This window comes from Schistocerca cancellata, chromosome 8 (genome assembly GCF_023864275.1).
Source record: "Schistocerca cancellata isolate TAMUIC-IGC-003103 chromosome 8, iqSchCanc2.1, whole genome shotgun sequence".
In the NCBI taxonomy this organism is placed as follows: Eukaryota; Metazoa; Arthropoda; class Insecta; order Orthoptera; family Acrididae; genus Schistocerca; species Schistocerca cancellata.
In genome coordinates, this window is record NC_064633.1 from 363,690,827 (window position 1) to 363,708,516 (window position 17,690).

The following is a 17,690-nucleotide window of genomic DNA, read 5'->3' on the forward strand; positions in this document are numbered from 1 at the left end:
TATATCCGCATCTATTCTCTACAAATAATGTGAAAATGCCTGACAGAAAAATTCATGTTTCCATGAGTAATTTACTTTAAATAAATTATTTCCTCCTTGTACAATTTTATCTACCTCAATATTTTCCCCCTGGCTGTTCTTCATTGGCTAAAAATGAATTAAAATAAATTAAGAATGAATGCATTTATAATTGTACTAGTTTGATGGTGCAAAATCTCCTCAGATTTCTTGACATCAGTTCACAGTGTGACCATATTTCAGAACACCTATACTCTCCTTTCGTCTTATAGCCCATCTTCTTCACAAGAAGGTGAGAGGAGACTAAGTGACTTGATTCCTTTCAAAATACGGTGGACTCACTGTGAATTGACATGGAAATAAGTATCGAAATATTTTATTGATATGGTTATAATAGAAGGAAACATTCCACGAAGGAAAAATATACCTAAAAACAAAGATGATGTGACTTACCAAATGAAAGTGCTGGCAGGTCGACAGACACACAAACGAACACAAACATACACACAAAATTCTAGCTTTCGCAACCAACGGTTGCCTCGTCAGGAAAGAGGGAAGGAGAGGGAAAGACGAAAGGATGTGGGTTTTAAGGGAGAGGGTAAGGAGTCATTCCAGTCCCGGGAGCGGAAAGACTTACCTTAGGGGGAAAAAAGGACGGGTATACACTCGCACACACACACATATCCATCCACACATATACAGGCACAGGCAGACATATTTAAAGACAAAAAGACAAAAAGCCTTTTTGTCTTTAAATATGTCTGCCTGTGCCTGTATATGTGTGGATGGATATGTGTGTGTGTGCGAGTGTATACCCGTCCTTTTTTCCCCCTAAGGTAAGTCTTTTCGCTCCCGGGACTGGAATGACTCCTTACCCTCTCCCTTAAAACCCACATCCTTTCGTCTTTCCCTCTCCTTCCCTCTTTCCTGACGAGGCAACCGTTGGTTGCGAAAGCTAGAATTTTGTGTGTATGTTTGTGTTCGTTTGTGTGTCTGTCGACCTGCCAGCACTTTCATTTGGTAAGTCACATCATCTTTGTTTTTAGAAATATTTTATTGCATTGATATACCACATAAACCTTTATTTACTTGTTTTGATGTCTTGATTGTCCTATGAAATATTATAATTTTATGGAAGTTTCAACTATGTTTTGTGATGTTTACAGAGAATGTTACTTGACATAATTTTGTCAAGCTTGGAAGACCATGGTCATGTCTCAGCACTGCTTGGCTTTAGCAGTTGGTCTGAACCAGAGGAGCAACTGGATGTACAAGATCTTAAAGCTCTCATGGAAACACTTCTTTGCAATTTATGCAATCACACTGTAAGAAATAGATAATAATTATCTCTGTTCTTTTTTACTGCTTGTCCAGTTTTCATCATCAGTATGCCTTATTAATATTGTGTTTTAATAGTTGTTGTGTATGTTATGGTTGCGCTATCTGGTGTTCCAAGAGGAATGTGCAGTATGCTTCGAGATATTATATTCCATCTTTTTAGATGGGTGTTATGTAATTTTTATTTAGTTTACGTTGCATGTTAAATAGAGTTCCATGTCTTGGAGAATGTCAAAAATAAAGTTTTCGGCCAGTAAGGCATCTCTCTCTCTCTCTCTCTCTCTCTCTCTCACTCACACACACACACACACACACACACACACACACACACACACTCACGTAAATGCAAACACAACTCACACACTTGACTGCAGTCTCAGGCAGTGTAGTTTCAGTTGCCTGAGACTACACTCGTGTGCGTGTGTGTGTGTGTGTGGTAGTGAGTGATCTATTTTTTCCAAAGGCCTTACCGGCCAAAAGCTTTGTTTGTGACAGTCTTTTTGCTGTGCCTATCTGCGACTCAGCATCTCCACTATATGGTGAGTACCAACTTTTCTTTTCATAATATTGTTACATGCCATCTTGGATTTTCCATTGGTAGACTACCATGTCTTCATATTGAAAAAGAAAAATCAGGGTCCCTTCGATTTTCATGGAATTCCACGTAATACCTATCACTGAGTCAGAATAATCGGAAACCATTGTCTTATGTCTACAGGGTAACGTCTATGAAGTGACAGGTAAGGATATTTTTTGTTCCTGTGAAGCCCTTTTGCTTCTGTAGTGTTGTGATCTGTCTTCTTAGTTGCTTGCTTTTAGCTCTGCCACATTAGTATGGATATATTCTATCTATTTTGTATCTTATAACTGAAAAACTGTATACTATGTATATGTTTCAAAATATATATATATATATATATATATATATATATATATATATATATATAACTGCAGTTTTGAAGGATATTTTTCTGTTCGCGATATGGAGATGTTGAGTTGCAGACAGGCACAAGAAAATACTGCTAAAAATGTGAGCTATTGGCCAAAAGGTCTTCTTCTAAAATAGACAACACAAACACACACACACACACACACACACACACTCATGCAAGCACAACTCACACACACGTGACCACTGTCTCTGGCCACCAAATTGTGGATTGAGATAGGGGGAGAGAACAGAAAGAAAGACTGTGAGGAAGAAGGTGTGGGTTCAGGATGAGTGAAATTACAGTTCTGGGATTGGGGTATGGAGGGGGGGGGGGTGGGTGGAGATGGGTATGGGGTAGTGGCATAGTGGAGATTAATGCCAGGTGATTTATGGGATCAAAGTGTGTGTTGGAATGACGCTTTCGTGTACATAATTCAGAGAAGCTTGTGTGTGTGTGTGGGGGGGGGGGGGGGGGGACACGTTGGAGGATTCAGATTGAAATCATGCCATTGCACACCCCCACCTCCTAGACTCCCCACCCCCAACACTAACTTTTCTGAATTTCTTATGTGAGAGTTGTCTTCAGTCTCGCAATCCTCCTGGCCTCAAGTCTCTGCTAACCCCCTGCCCCATGCCTTACCCCATCCCTGCTCCAGGACTCTTTAACTTCACTCATTCAATACCCACACCCTCTATTATGCAGTACTGAGTGTACGTGTCAGGATGGTATCAGGAGCTCGGGTGGGCATCCGGAGTGTTTTTCGTGCACATAAAATGAGAAATGCCAGGATTCAAGGAAAAATGGGTTTTATTCCCAAGAACTACTACTAATGGGTACAATATCCATGAAATCTGGATATGGCTGAGGAGTGAACCGTGCATGGTATGGGAAGAGCATTTTGCCCTTCAATAGGAGGGACTGGTGGACACTTCTAGTGGGTAAGACAGCTGGCAGGCCAGAGGGTGACCCACTGTAGCAGCCGCTACTTTGCAGACCCTCTTGCGTACCTCATGTGAAGGCACCTGTTCCCCATTGGCAGCTTTGTGGCAGAAAGTTGGAGTCTCTCACTCAGCAATACCATGGTGGTCGTGTCCCTAGCTCAACGTAATAGTATGGGAGCCATCCACACATACTGCAGTGTAGTTTTTGTAACTGCTCACGCCACTGCCTGAGGCTAATTTAAAGTGATGAAAGTAGAATACAATAAAAATTGTTACGATTATTACCCATTGCCATGTACAATTCCTTTCCGCCTTCAATGGTTGACACTAATAATCTTAATGACCAGTTCAAACCACTTTCGAAGTACATGGAAGGTAGCTGAAAGTTAGTGTTTTTTCATTGAAAAGAGGGATCTTAAAACAAATGGAGGGTTGAATTCTCATTTTTTAAAAATTGATTATGAAGTATGCAATAAGGGGTACAAAGTTTGTGTTTTTACTTTACATTTTCATTATCCATTGATGTCGCTTGAGTCATTCATAATTGGAAGTATGTGGTAATGTAATGTATTTTCTACACACTTTGCGAAGCGTTTAGAGTTGGTGCTGTGATCTGTAGTTGACTGTGTGTGAGTGTGGACCCAAGGCAATGGCGGGCACAGTGGTGGTGACCAGCTGGGCTGCAACTGAGCCAAAGTGCCTGGTCACCTGGTCGCTATAATACAGACCCAGATTCGAGTTTGTTAAACAGCCAGCTGGCCAAATGAGAGCATGTCGTGTATTAGCGACTGCAACACTCGTGTCAATGGAGGCTCACGGAACTCACAATAGACAGGAGTAAACTAAGAATAAGGTATAGATACAAATACAGGAGGAGTCTGTAAGTGGTGTAATTGGCAGCTGATCAAACGAGGTATCAAACACTTTATTTACAGATCGTTAGTGTTTTTTTACTCCAGGCATCTGAAAACTACTTTCCCATAAAATTTGCATAAAAGTTGCGTAGACAGTTATACAGAAGCTTATCCTATTGGAAGGGCCATGCGTGTAATGTTGTGCGACTCATCAGACGTTACCCAAGGTATTCACCATCTGGCTGGGGATTTGGTACAACCTCTGGTGGTGACTCACAGGTTTTATTGTAAATGTATTTATACAAAATCCATACGATATTGTCAATGATCCATAGAGCTACAGGCAGAGACGTAATGGTTGAAACGACCACTCAATTGGAATAATTCTGAGTATGTCATTCAGCATCTTGCTCAGTACCAAGTGGAGCAAAGAAGCAACACAGTTTCATGATGACCACCAAGCAGCAAAGTTGTATTTCAATACCATAAGCTTAGGCATGTGTTGTTAAAGTGTGAAGTGTTCGCTATCTTTGTAAGGCTTTACTTGCTACATGTAAGTGATATACTTGGTTAATTAATTAGGACACTGTTGACATCTTATGGCGATACCTGAGAGAGTGCGGCGGATCACTGCAACAAGAGAGGAGCAATACCTTGGTATGATGTGGCTGGAAAAGAATGTGATAGTCTTGGTACTGTCAGATTGCTTAGTCTCGATTAATCCAGCTAGCTCCACATCAACAGAAAAAAGACGTACAGACTGGGGCTGATAACATGGCAATAGGGTAAGAGATAAAAGCAGGAAGGTAAAAAAATCAACTGCAGCAGCATGCGGTCATGGACGCCAACTGGCAAGTCCAGCAGAATGGAGGCACATGCACCATGCCCCGTCAGTAGTGTAAATAACTGTGTCGAATCAATTCAAGCGTACTCGGTCTACCATAGAAATCAATAGGTGTTTAGTCTCGTGTCAATTGATAGATTACACCTTTCGGCATTTCCGTTTGCCTAAGGGTGTTGTGGCCACTAAGCCGGTTCTTCGCAGTCGGCTGCCTTATTTTTGGCTTTCTGCAGTAGAGCTTGTGGTGTCACCAAGACAATGATTCTGAATGGAACTACTATCAGTTCTCACGGGGTAATCTTTTCCTACCACCCATTCTATGGGGATTGCTACTGGGGATTGTTAAAGTAACTTGTGTCATGGCACGCACACTGTGTTTGGATTCAGCACAAAAAGTATTTGTTATGTAAAGAGCACGCAGTGAGAGCAAATAATTAATTACAATATCATATAATGGAAAATTGAGGATGGAATGTAACAATATTATGAAAAGGAAAGATGCTACCCACCATATAGCTGAAATGCTGAATCACAGATAAGTGCAACAATAAGACTGTCACAAATTAGCTTTCGGACAGTATGGCCTTCGTCAAAAAGTGTGGGTTCAGTTGCCAGAGACTGCAGTTGTGTGTGTGTGTGTGTGTGTGTGTGTGTGTGTGTGTGTGTGTGTGTGTTTATCTATTTTTGGCGAAGGCCATACTGGCCAAAGGCTAATTTGTGACAGTTGTTTTGTTGTAGCTATATGCTACTGAGCATCTCCTCTATTTGGTGAGCAGCAATTATTTACAATATTTAGGTAAGGACTTCATATTTGGAATGTTTCTCTCAATTGCTGTTTTCAAATGAACAAAGTTACAACACTTCCCCATAGCTCAGTTTGAGCAACCTCTAATTGCATTGAACACATTTATACATGACATAGTAACGTAAAAATAAAAAATATACTTCAGAATGGGGAGACAAGCTCAGAGAGAGGAGATAGACTGTCGGATAAAGTACAAAATACATAATGAAATACAAAGACATACAAGCAGAGCTCCAAAACCTTATGCTAATCACAATAAACATTTTCACTTATATTTTTCAGTAAGAGCTAGAGCAGGGGCTGTTGTAATACCTTTTCTCTCATTATCTCGGTTCTCATTTACTTCCATCTCTAGGCTGGTATATTTCATGTGAAAGTATTGAGCAATGTGTGCTTAACAGTTCTTACTGTACCTTAAGCTGTGTCATGAATTCCAATATTACTTCTACTTGTTGCTAAGACAAGAAGATAGAAGAGATAGAGAAGATCCAGTGGAGAGCAGTGTGCTTCATTACAGGATCATTTAATAATCGTGAAAGCATTATGGAGATGATAGATAAACTCCAGTGGAAGACTCTGCAGGAGAGACGCTCAGTAGCTCAGTACGGGCTTTTGTTGAAGTTTCGAGAACATACCTTCACCAAGGAGTCAAGCAGTATATTGCTCCCTCCTACGTATATCTCGCAAAGAGACCATGAGGATAAAATCAGAGAGATTAGAGCCCACACAGAGGCATACTGACAATCTTTCTTTCCATGGACAATACGAGACTGGAATAGAAGGGAGAACCAATAGAGGTACTCAAAGTACCATCCACCACACACCGTCAGGTGGGTTGTGGAGTAGGGATGTAGATGTAGATAATCGTCTTAACAGTTATTGCCTCTGTCAAATACTTTACTACTGGGTGATATATTAATTGAGGATTTGTATCATTACATGTTTTTTTTCTTTATGTGTGTACTCTTTATTACTGTAAGTCATCATTGAAGACCTTCACAGTGATTTATTCAACCTACCAGCAATATCATGTGAATTTTTGCACTGCATCAGAGGTTCTCACAGACAGCAACAGTTTATTTTCCAGCAATGAACGTACCTTGAAGTCTGAAAACCAGTTGTAAATCATAAGAAGTAGCTTTAAGTGTGTTTATTTTTTTCCCATATGTATTTTATGAGGACATGAATAATGGTGTTTGGTAAAATCAATAAGCTATTTGTATGTGCAGAGGGGAGGTTGTGGCTGTATTCCAAAGTTTTCTAGCTGCAATATGTAAGGTGCTGAATCCTGTAGCTAAGCGAGGCTCGGTGCAATTGCTGTGGCGTGATACAGTGTTATGTGCTATAGTCAACACGATCCCATGTCATATCGATAATGAGCGTACCTCTGGAGCACGAGCTGCTTGTCCAGTGCCTTTATGAAGAGCAATAATCACACGGCTGAGAAACACTGGAAAATGTATCTGGCTCATTGGTACAGTGGTAGGATCAATATCAATTTGTAATACTCCATAATTATCATTAAATATGAAAAACTAATAGTTCACTTCAATTATGTTTATTGATGTAAGGATTTGACTGGAAATACTGCAGATTGATAAGCTGTTTACGCATAGTCACTTTCAGATGCTCAAGTCCCAATAGTGTGATTGCGGCCACAAAATAAATGGCAGTTTACATCATAATTTGAGTGATGCATTACTGAACACCATTAATAGTTGGTATTTCCTCCATGGTATCCTGAGTAGAATTTTGTGGTATTTGTATCTTAGTATGCAATCTGCTTAGTTTGAAATCTCTGTTAGGAGTAAGTGTACTCGAGAAGGATTTGACTATTGCAGCGTATTATATTGTCTCTCTCTCACATACCAAGGATTTGCATAAAAATGCATATAGTAGCTGATCCTTGCTAAAATATGAATCTCCGTTAATTACTCCTGTTATGATGACAGATGGCACAGCCAAATCTGGCAGGAAGTGTTAACTGAAATTCCTAATGGGACTGGTATAATCGTTTACACTCAAAACTACGTCCATTATGGTTCTGCTTCTTCAATCACACAATGGAGTCAGGTTCCTTGAGAAATTAAAAATATTTTCTTGTTGTTGTTGTTGTTGTTGTTGTGGTCTTCAGTCCTGAGACTGGTTTGATGCAGCTCTCCATGCTACTCTATCCTGTGCAAGTTTCTTCATCTCCCAGTACCTACTGCAACCTACATCCTTCTGAATCTGCTTAGTGTATTCATCTCTTGGTCTCCCTCTACGATTTTTACCCTCCACGCTGCCCTCCAATGCTAAATTTGTGATCCCTTGATGCCTCAAAACATGTCCTACCAACCGATCCCTTCTTCTAGTCAAGTTGTGCCACAAATTTCTCTTCTCCCCAATCCTATTCAATACCTCCTCATTAGTTACGTGATCTACCCATCTAATCTTCAGCATTCTTCTGTAGCACCACATTTTGAAAGCTTCTATTCTCTTCTTGTCCATACTAGTTATCGTCCTTGTTTCACTTCCATACATGGCTACACTCCATACAAATACTTTCAGAAACGACTTCCTGACACTTAAATCTATACTCGATGTTAACAAATTTCTCTTCTTCAGAAACGCTTTCTTTGCCATTGCCAGTCTACATTTTATATCCTCTCTACTTCGACCATCATCAGTTATTTTACTCCCTAAATAGCAAAACTCCTTTACTACTTTAAGTGTCTCATTTCCTAATCTAATTCCCTCAGCATCACCTGACTTAATTCGACTACATTCCATTATCCTTGTTTTACTTTTGTTGATGTTCATCTTATATCCTCCTTACAAGACACCATCCATTCCATTCAACTGTTCTTCCAAGTCCTTTGCTGTCTCTGACAGAATTACAATGTCATCGGCGAACCTCAAAGTTTTTACTTCTTCTCCATGAATTTTAATACCTACTCCGAATTATTCTTTTGTTTCCTTTACTGCTTGCTCAATATACAGATTGAATAACATCGGGGTGAGGCTACAACCCTGTCTCACTCCTTTCCCAACCACTGCTTCCCTTTCATGCCCCTCGACTCTTATAACTGCCATCTGGTTTCCGTACAAATTGTAAATAGCCTTTCGCTCCCTGTATTTTACCCTTGCCACCTTTAGAATGTGGAAGAGAGTATTCCAATCAACATTGTCAAAAGCTTTCTCTAAGTCTACAAATGCTAGAAACATAGGTTTGCCTTTTCTTAATCTTTCTTCTAAGATAAGTCGTAAGGTTAGTATTGCCTCACGTGTTCCAACATTTCTACAGAATCCAAACTGATCTTCCCCGAGGTCCCCTTCTACCAGTTTTTCCATTCGTCTGTAAAGAATTTGCGTTAGTATTTTGCAGCTGTGACTTATTAAACTGATAGTTCAGTAATTTTCACATCTGTCAACACCTGCTTTCTTTGGGATTGGAATTATTATATTCTTCTTGAAGTCTGAGGGTATTTCGCCTGTCTCATACATCTTGCTCACCAGATGGTATAGTTTTGTCAGGACTGGCTCTCCCAAGGCCGTCAGTAGTTCTAATGGAATGTTGTCTACTCCCGGGGCCTTGTTTCGACTCAGGTCTTTCAGTGCTCTATCAAACTCTTCACGCTGTATCGTATCTCCCATTTCATCTTCATCTACATCTTCTTCCATTTCCATAATATTGTCCTCAAGTACATCGCCCTTGTATAAACCCTCTATATACTCCTTCCACCTTTCTGCCTTCCCTTCTTTGCTTAGAACTGGGTTGCCATCTGAGCTCTTGATATTCATACAAGTGGTTCTCTTCTCTCCAAAGGTCTCTTTAATTTTCCTGTAGGCAGTATCTATCTTACCCCTAGTGAGACAAGCCTCTACATCCTTACATTTGTCCTCTAGCCATCCCTGCTTAGCCATTTTGCACTTTCTGTCGATCTCATTTTTGAGACGTTTGTATTCTTTTTTGCCTGCTTTATTTACTGCATTTTTATATTTTCTCCTTTCATCAATGAAATTCAATATTTCTTCTGTTACCCAAGGATTTCTATTAGCCCTCGTCTCTTTACCTACTTGATCGTCTGCTGCTTTCACTACTTCATCCCTCAGAGCTACCCATTCTTCTTCTACTGTATTTTTTCCCCCATTCCTGTCAATTGTTCCCTTATGCTCTCCCTGAAACTCTGTACAACCTCTGGTTCTTTCAGTTTATCCAGGTCCCATCTCCTTAAATTCCCACCTTTTTGCAGTTTCTTCAGTTTCAATCTACAGTTCATAACGAAGAGATTGTGGTCAGAGTCCACATCTGCCCCTGGAAATGTCTTACAATTTAAAACCTGGTTCCTAAATCTCTGTCTTACCATTATATAATCTATCTGATACCTTTTAGTATCTCCAGGATTCTTCCAGGTATACAACCTTCTTTTATGATTCTTGAACCAAGTGTTAGCTATGATTAAGTTATGCTCTGTGCAAAATTCTACAAGGCGGCTTCCTCTTTCATTTCTTCACCCCCCCCCCCCCCCAATCCATATTCACCTACTATGTTTCCTTCTCTCCCTTTTCCTACTGACGAATTCCAGTCACCCATGACTATTAAATTTTCGTCTCCCTTCACTACCTGAATAATTTCTTTTATCTCGTCATACATTTCATCAATTTCTTCATCATCTGCAGAGCTAATTGGCATATAAACTTGTACTACTGTAGTAGGCATGGGCTTTGTGTCTATCTTGGCCACAATAATGTGTTCACTATGCTGTTTGTAGTAGCTAACCCGCACTCCTATTTTTTTATTCATTATTAAACCTACTCCTGCATTACCTCTATTTGATTTTGTATTCATAACCCTGTAATCACCTGACCGAAAGTCTTGTTCCTCCTGCCACCGAACTTCACTAATTCCCACTATACCTAACTTTAACCTATCCATTTCTCTTTTTAAATTTTCTAACCTACCTGCCCGATTAAAGGATCTGACATTCCACGCTCTGATCTGTAGAACGCGTTTTCTTTCTCCTGACAACGACGTCCACTTGAGTAGTCCCCGCCCGGAGATATGAATGGGGGACTATTTTACCTCCGGAATATTTTACCCAAGAGGACGCCATCATCATTTAATCATACAGTAAAGCTGCATGTCCTCGGGAAAAATTACGGCTGTAGTTTCCCCTTGCTTTCAGCCGTTCGCAGTACCAGCACAGCAAGGCCGTTTTGGTTAATGTTACAAGGCCAGATCAGTCAATCATCCAGACTGTTGCCCCTGCAACTACTGAAAAGGCTGCTGCCCCTCTTCAGGAACCACATGTTTGTCTGGCCTCTCAACAGATACCCCTCCGTTGTGGTTGCACCTATGGTACGGTCATCTGTATCGCTGAGGCACACAAGCCTCCCACCAACGGCAAGGTCCATGGTTCATGGGGGGGAATATTTTCTTTTCTTTTCTTTTCTTTTCTTTTCTTTTCTTTTCTTTTCTTTTCTTTTATCTACTAAAAGCTATTGGCATTAGCTTTCATACTATGATTGATATGGTAGATTGTGCAGAATACTTTCAGGTGATCCCTGAGCATTCTAACATTGGACATACTTAAGCCATTAGGCGAGTGCGTAACCGTTTATTTGATAATGGATTTAATGCCTTAACTTTACATTTCAATAATTCTTTGCTAAGCTGGGATGCAGTTGGTGATTATGAAAGGAAATGATCTACTGGTATGTTCCAGTCAGTACTGAAATGCATGTGTGCAGGTCATAAACAACAAGCGGGCATGTGGCCAGACAGATGAGCGCCATGCGACGTCAGAGCAATAGACGCCAATTGCTGCTAGAAGTGGTGAGGGAGCCTGCATGCATTTGAATCCTGCACGCGAGTGACAATGTGATGTTGCTCGCCATAGCAGCTATGCTTTCCCAATTGTAACTCCATTAATATTTTTCGTATCATGAGGATGGAAAGATGTTTACCAGGCTGTCGATAAATGATCCTATGGTGTAGAAATTTTTAGTGACACGTTTACGGTCCTGTTGCCTCTAAGTTGGCGAGAGTAAGCTTATCTTTATTAGTTTCTTGTTTTATAACAAATTTTCCTTACTAGCAAATAATAAACAACAATCTTGAACCTAAATGAGATTGAATTGCTGCCTCAGTGTGCAAAATTGAAGTGCAAAATAATAGTCAAGGCGTTGTTTAAAAGTACACTTCTAACTCAACTTGCGCAAGTTTTAAGTGTTGCATAGAAGTTAGCTGTGTTAGTGAACCATTTCATCTTCATGTAAATACAATTGGTTGACTTCAAAATTAACGCAGTTGGTAACTTGTTACACTCTGTGTAGACATTCATAGCAATTTGCTTGTGGCAGTATAAATAATTGACTGAAAAAACGTCTCATAACACTTGTTAAGAAATAGAACTGCACTATGTGTGAAGCATTGTAGGAAGAAATGAAACAGTTTCGTACTGGTAATAGCTGTTACTTGCAAGTGTTAGGTTTTGTATCTCAAGCTGTGCAATGGTACTAGTAACATTGAGTGACATGGCAGTTAACTTCTCTACATTTTCTAGGCGTTCAAATTATGGCACAATGAGTAGCTTCTGACTGACTCTCAAATGGAGCATAACTTGGGTTCTTCATGTGGATCTAACACTTACATTGACTTGCGACCACATGTGTTTCTGAGAAATGGATTACTATTAAGCATTTGAGAGGTCTTTTGCTACATTTGGCATCTATTTCACTTATAGTGACATAATACAAACTGTCTTGGTTTCCTATATTCCTTGTGGAGGTCTTTTGTCTTCCTGGGCCTGCATTAATTAAATTTAAGAAATGTGTTTGCCATGGATTCGTAACAACTTACTCTCTGTAGATTTTCTGTTTGTGACCAAGCGTAAATGGTAGATTATGTCTAACTTATGTAACTCATGACGGCTGTATCACAAACTTACTCACACTTTCATGTTTTCCTGTAACTGGCAGAAATTGGTCACAGCTGAAGAAGCATTAATTAGTTAGCTCACTTATCAGTTAGTTCTCATTACTTGAATCTTATCAGTTTCCTCTGCTCTAGTTGCTGATGCTTAACACTATGATATAATAATATGACTCAACTAGAAGCATAAAAGAGCACAAGCAATCCTTGCCCATTTTTTGGTTTTAGCAGAACAGCATGCATCTCTGTTGCACTCAGTTCTGTCCGGCTAATACATTTTATAGATACAAACAAATAAGTAAATGATTCTTATCCTTCTCATCCTTTTTCGACATTCTTATCACTACGTCCTTTTCATTTAGTCCCTGGACCTCAGGGCATAGGGATGCTTGTTTTTAAAACATAACGAGGATGTGCTGGTAGCACCCATTCTTTCATCTTTGTCTGCCTTTTAGTAGTGATACCTTTACCAGTCGAAGTGACTTCAGGGATAGAAGCAGGCAGTGCTGGTTCAGGTGGCACAGATGGGTCTTGATATGGCTTAAGCCCATCAAAGTGTACTATTGCAGTATGATCAGGTAACTGAATTTCGGCATTCACCAGGGAGGTGATGTACAATAGAGGGAAGGGGCCCTCGTACCGAGAAATGAACTTCTTAGTATGTCCCTTTTTCATCACAGGATTTTGGAACAATACCATATCACCAGGTTTATATTGAGGGACTGTAGTGCCTTTGTTGCTATGTTCCATCTGTTTTTGTGTGACTTTAAAACTACTGTATTTAACTTGGTTCCATATGACTTCGGGATGGTGGGCAAGCCTTTCAACTTCACCTGTACTGATGTCGGGGCAATTAGTCAGTCTCAAAGGGTGAATTCATTGGTCTCCCATAGACTGCTTGGTACAGGGAATATCCCATTGCCTCAAGGACACGACTATTGTATGCTGAGGCGACAAATCCTACATATCTGTCTCAATCTGAGTCTTTCCTACATAATATGATAGCATTCACACAGTAGTTTTGTGCACTCGCTCTAGGTGCCCATTGGCTTTAGGGTGAAAGGGTGTAATTTGCCATTTTTATTCACAACATTTTGCAAACTTGAGTAAAAAGGGCCATCATAAAATATGAGCCTTGGTCAGTGAGCATTGTATCGGGACTTCCAAACTGCAGTACCAAGTGATTCACAAAGGTGCAAGCAACAGCTTCAGTGGTCATACCCACAAGTGGTATCAAAATTAAATACCTCGAAAAGCGATCAGTAATTGACAATATATATTTATTATTCTTGATGCTTTGTGGAAATGGGCTGCAGATATCCAAGGCTACAATTTGAAATGGTTTTGATGCTTCTGGTAATGTTTGTAAAGAAACTTTAGTCCTTTGTGGAGATACTCTTTGTGCACAAGGCAGACAATTTTGTTTGTAGTTCCTAACCTCGGTGTGTTGACCTCTCCACCAGTAATTAGAGGCTGCTCTTGCATTCATAGCTCATTGCCCACTATGGCAGGCCAGTAAACTGTCATGGTGGTGCGCTATTATTCATTGTTGCAATTCTTTAGGTATCACTACTCTACTACCCAATGTTGTCTTGCGATATAGTGTACTATCTTCTGTAACAGAATCAGAGAGTGATGCATAGTGGTGGCATTCTGCATCTTTCTCTTGTGATACTCTCAGTTCTTCTGTGAAAACTGTTTGTGCAACTCTAACCTTTCTACATAGGCCGTCAGCATTGCTGTGCAGGCGATCAGGCTTATACTGAACTGTGTAATCATATTCTGACACTTTTAATGCCAATCTCATTAAGCAACCACTGGGATCTTTTAAACTTAACATCCACACTAAAGCAGTGTGGTCCTTAAACACAGTGAACTGACATGCATATAAGTAACACTTAAAGTAATTTACTCATTTACTCCAATCATGAGAACTAGCAACACCTTCTCAGTAGTACTGTGATTAATTTCTGCTGAGGTCATTTATCTGGAGGGGTAACCAATTGGTCTTTTCTCACCATTATATTCCTGACTTGAAACAGCTCGAACAGAGCAATATGATATGTCCGTTAAAAGAATGAAAGGTTTTTCAAGATCTGGATATGTTAGTAAATGTGGACTAGTCAAAATTTCTTTAATTTTCCTCATTGCTGCTTCGCACTCATCTGTCCATTCAAATACCGCATCTTGCTAAGGTAATTTTGTTAATGGCTTTGATATTGTAGCATAATTCTACACAAAATGGCTGTAATAGTTGGCTAAACCTAGGAAAGATTTTAATTCTTTAAAATTTCTTGGGGTTGGAAAATTATCCACTGCCTCATTTAGCTTAGGATCTGGCTTAACCCCATCTGAACTAATGATGCACCCCAGGTATTGAATCTGTGACTGTGCAAAAGAACATTTTTCTAGTTTTAAACTCAAGTGTGTACTTTGCAACCTTAGACAGTACATTTCTTAGTCTTGCAGCATGCTCTTCCATTGTTTTTGCAAAAATTACGATGTTGAGAGACACAAGACACATAGTAGGCTTTAAACCTCTCAATAGCTAGTTGGCAAATCTTTGAAAAGTGGCAAGCGCATTTCGTAGACCAAAAGGCATGTGTAAAAATTCATACAGTCCAGATGGAACCACAAAAGCAGTTATGTCTATCTTGTGGTGCACTCGGAATCTGATGATATTCAGAATGCTTGTCCAGGGTGGTAAAGTATTTGCAATTTCCTAACCTGTCTAACATCTCGTCAATATGTGGCAGAGGGTAAGTATCCGGTGTCTCATACCGAGACATTGACGATAGGTTTTCTCCTATTTGATTTTTTTGGCACGGTTACAATTGGACTGGCCCAAGGGCTTGCAGAGGGTTGAATTATCCCTGCAGCCAATTGCTGTTGAATTGTATCTTCAACAATAGATTGTAATTCATGGGATAAACAATACGGCTTTTGGGCTATTGGTCTAGTGTCTCCAGTGGGAATTTTGTGTTGTATGATGTCAGTTGCTTGCCTTTTGTCAAGTAACCATGTATATTCCTCTAAAACTGGATACAGAAGATTTTGCTTTGACTCTGGCTAATGTGCCTACTACTCTTTCAAAAGATTTCTTATTTAAGGCACTAATGCGCAAACCTTCCTCACCAGTAACTGCGTATGTCTTTTCTCTTGACACTGTTTCTGGTTTGAAACTTCTATTTTCATAGCTCCTTCGCCTCTGGCTAGTATTGTGCCACATGGGATTACTACATCTGGTTGACCAAAATTGTCAACACACACAGATATTTGAAACCTGTCCCCTTTTACTTAGACATCTCCCTACATGGACAAAGTTATTCTGGGTGAGATAGTCAACCAGAAAGTCCGATCTTGGCAGTACTCAGTCTTTTACTTCAATCCAGAGAACTTTTCCCGTTACACCGCCGATTGTTACAGGTGTAATAGTTCTCAACGGCTATTTACATGGTTCAGGTGGAGCTCGTGAGGTAGGCCACCCTTCACAGGTTCCTCGCGAATGAAATGCACACTCACTGTCTGGACAGTAGTGTGTATCACTGAACCAAACAGTGCACTTTCTACAATCTAAATAGCCTGATATTGATGTTAGGAAATCATTCCCCTGGATGATGCCGAAATCCTGCCTGCGTTTCCTTACTACTTCCATATCAAAGACATACTTTTCCCCTTCAATGTGCAGGTCTGTTACACAAGTGCTTGCAGGAATGATCATCTTGTCTCTAAGTCACTTATATTGTAGCAAGGTGGTTTTAGCATATGCTTGTCATTATTAGAACAAGAACAACACTATTTTGAGCTCCGATATCCACAAGAATTTTGACAGTCTTCCGTCTGAGCTTCCCCTCTAAAACTAAATTTTCCACCTCAGTGGTGGGGACTGATGACTTCAGATGTTAAGTCCCATAGTGCTCAGAGCCATTTGAACCTCAGTGGGCTCTCCCCTTTTCATGGGGTTCATATATTTCATTGGGGGCGAGGGTGGGTGACAGAACCTGCCCTACACTTGTTTCCCCATGGAGTAGTACTCCTATTTGATTGATAATTCTTTTTATTGCCTGCTGGCATACTCTTCTTATGGGGATTCGGCCACTTATTCTGTGGACAATGGTCCTTTTCATGTCTGACAGTATGCATCTCTTACAACAGGAAGTCTAGCAGTGCTTGGCCGTGTGGTTGGGCTTCCTGCATCTCTGGCAGTCTGTGTTGTTAATGAACCCATGTCGCCCTTCGCTGGCACTCACGAGGCGGATACTTATCTTCGCACTTTCTCACATAATAGAGCAAGTCTGACTGCTTTGTGCCAGGAGATGGGGGAAGCTACCTTTACCTCACTCCCTATATGTGGATTCATTCCACGTGTCAATACATCAGTTGCTCTCGCTTCAGCTTCTTCAATTAACACTTCATGATCCCTTCCTAGGGTGTACGTGTGACAATATACTGCACTACTACTGTCTGCCAATGTTTCAAAGTCTTCCCTGCTTTTCTGTCTGAGGGTGGACAACCAATGACAGTAATAGCTAACTCCATGCTTGTCAGAGTAGTGCTCTGCCAACCCTTTGACAAGAATTCAAAAGTGGATGCTTCCCACAACCCGTCTACTGATTCATTACATTTTCGCTCAGCTTGCCTTTTGTCAAGTAACCATGTATATTCCTCTAAAACTGGATACAGAAGATTTTGCTTTGACTCTGGCTAATGTGCCTACTACTCTTTCAAAAGATTTCTTATTTAAGGCACTAATGCGCAAACCTTCCTCGCCAGTAACTGCGTATGTCTTTTCTCTTGACACTGTTTCTGGTTTGAAACTTCTATTTTCATAGCTCCTTCGCCTCTGGCTAGTATTGTGCCACATGGGATTACTACATCTGGTTGACCAAAATTGTCAACACACACAGATATTTGAAACCTGTCCCCTTTTACTTAGACATCTCCCAACATGGAGAAAGTTATTCTGGGTGAGATAGTCAACCAGAAAGTCCGATCTTGGCAGTACTCAGTCTTTGACTTCAATCCAGAGAACTTTTCCCGTTACA

General features: G+C 40.3%; 1 protein-coding gene across 1 annotated transcript in view; it reads left to right on the top strand.

The window, feature by feature from the left end:
* Window positions 1-17,690, top strand: part of LOC126095271 (probable E3 ubiquitin-protein ligase HERC1) — an 814,023-nt gene that overhangs the window by 137,327 nt on the left and 659,006 nt on the right. The window contains exon 13 of the mRNA XM_049910030.1: window positions 1,185-1,343. Coding sequence (XP_049765987.1) covers window positions 1,185-1,343 — 159 coding nt within the window. The remainder of the gene's footprint in view (window positions 1-1,184; window positions 1,344-17,690) is intronic.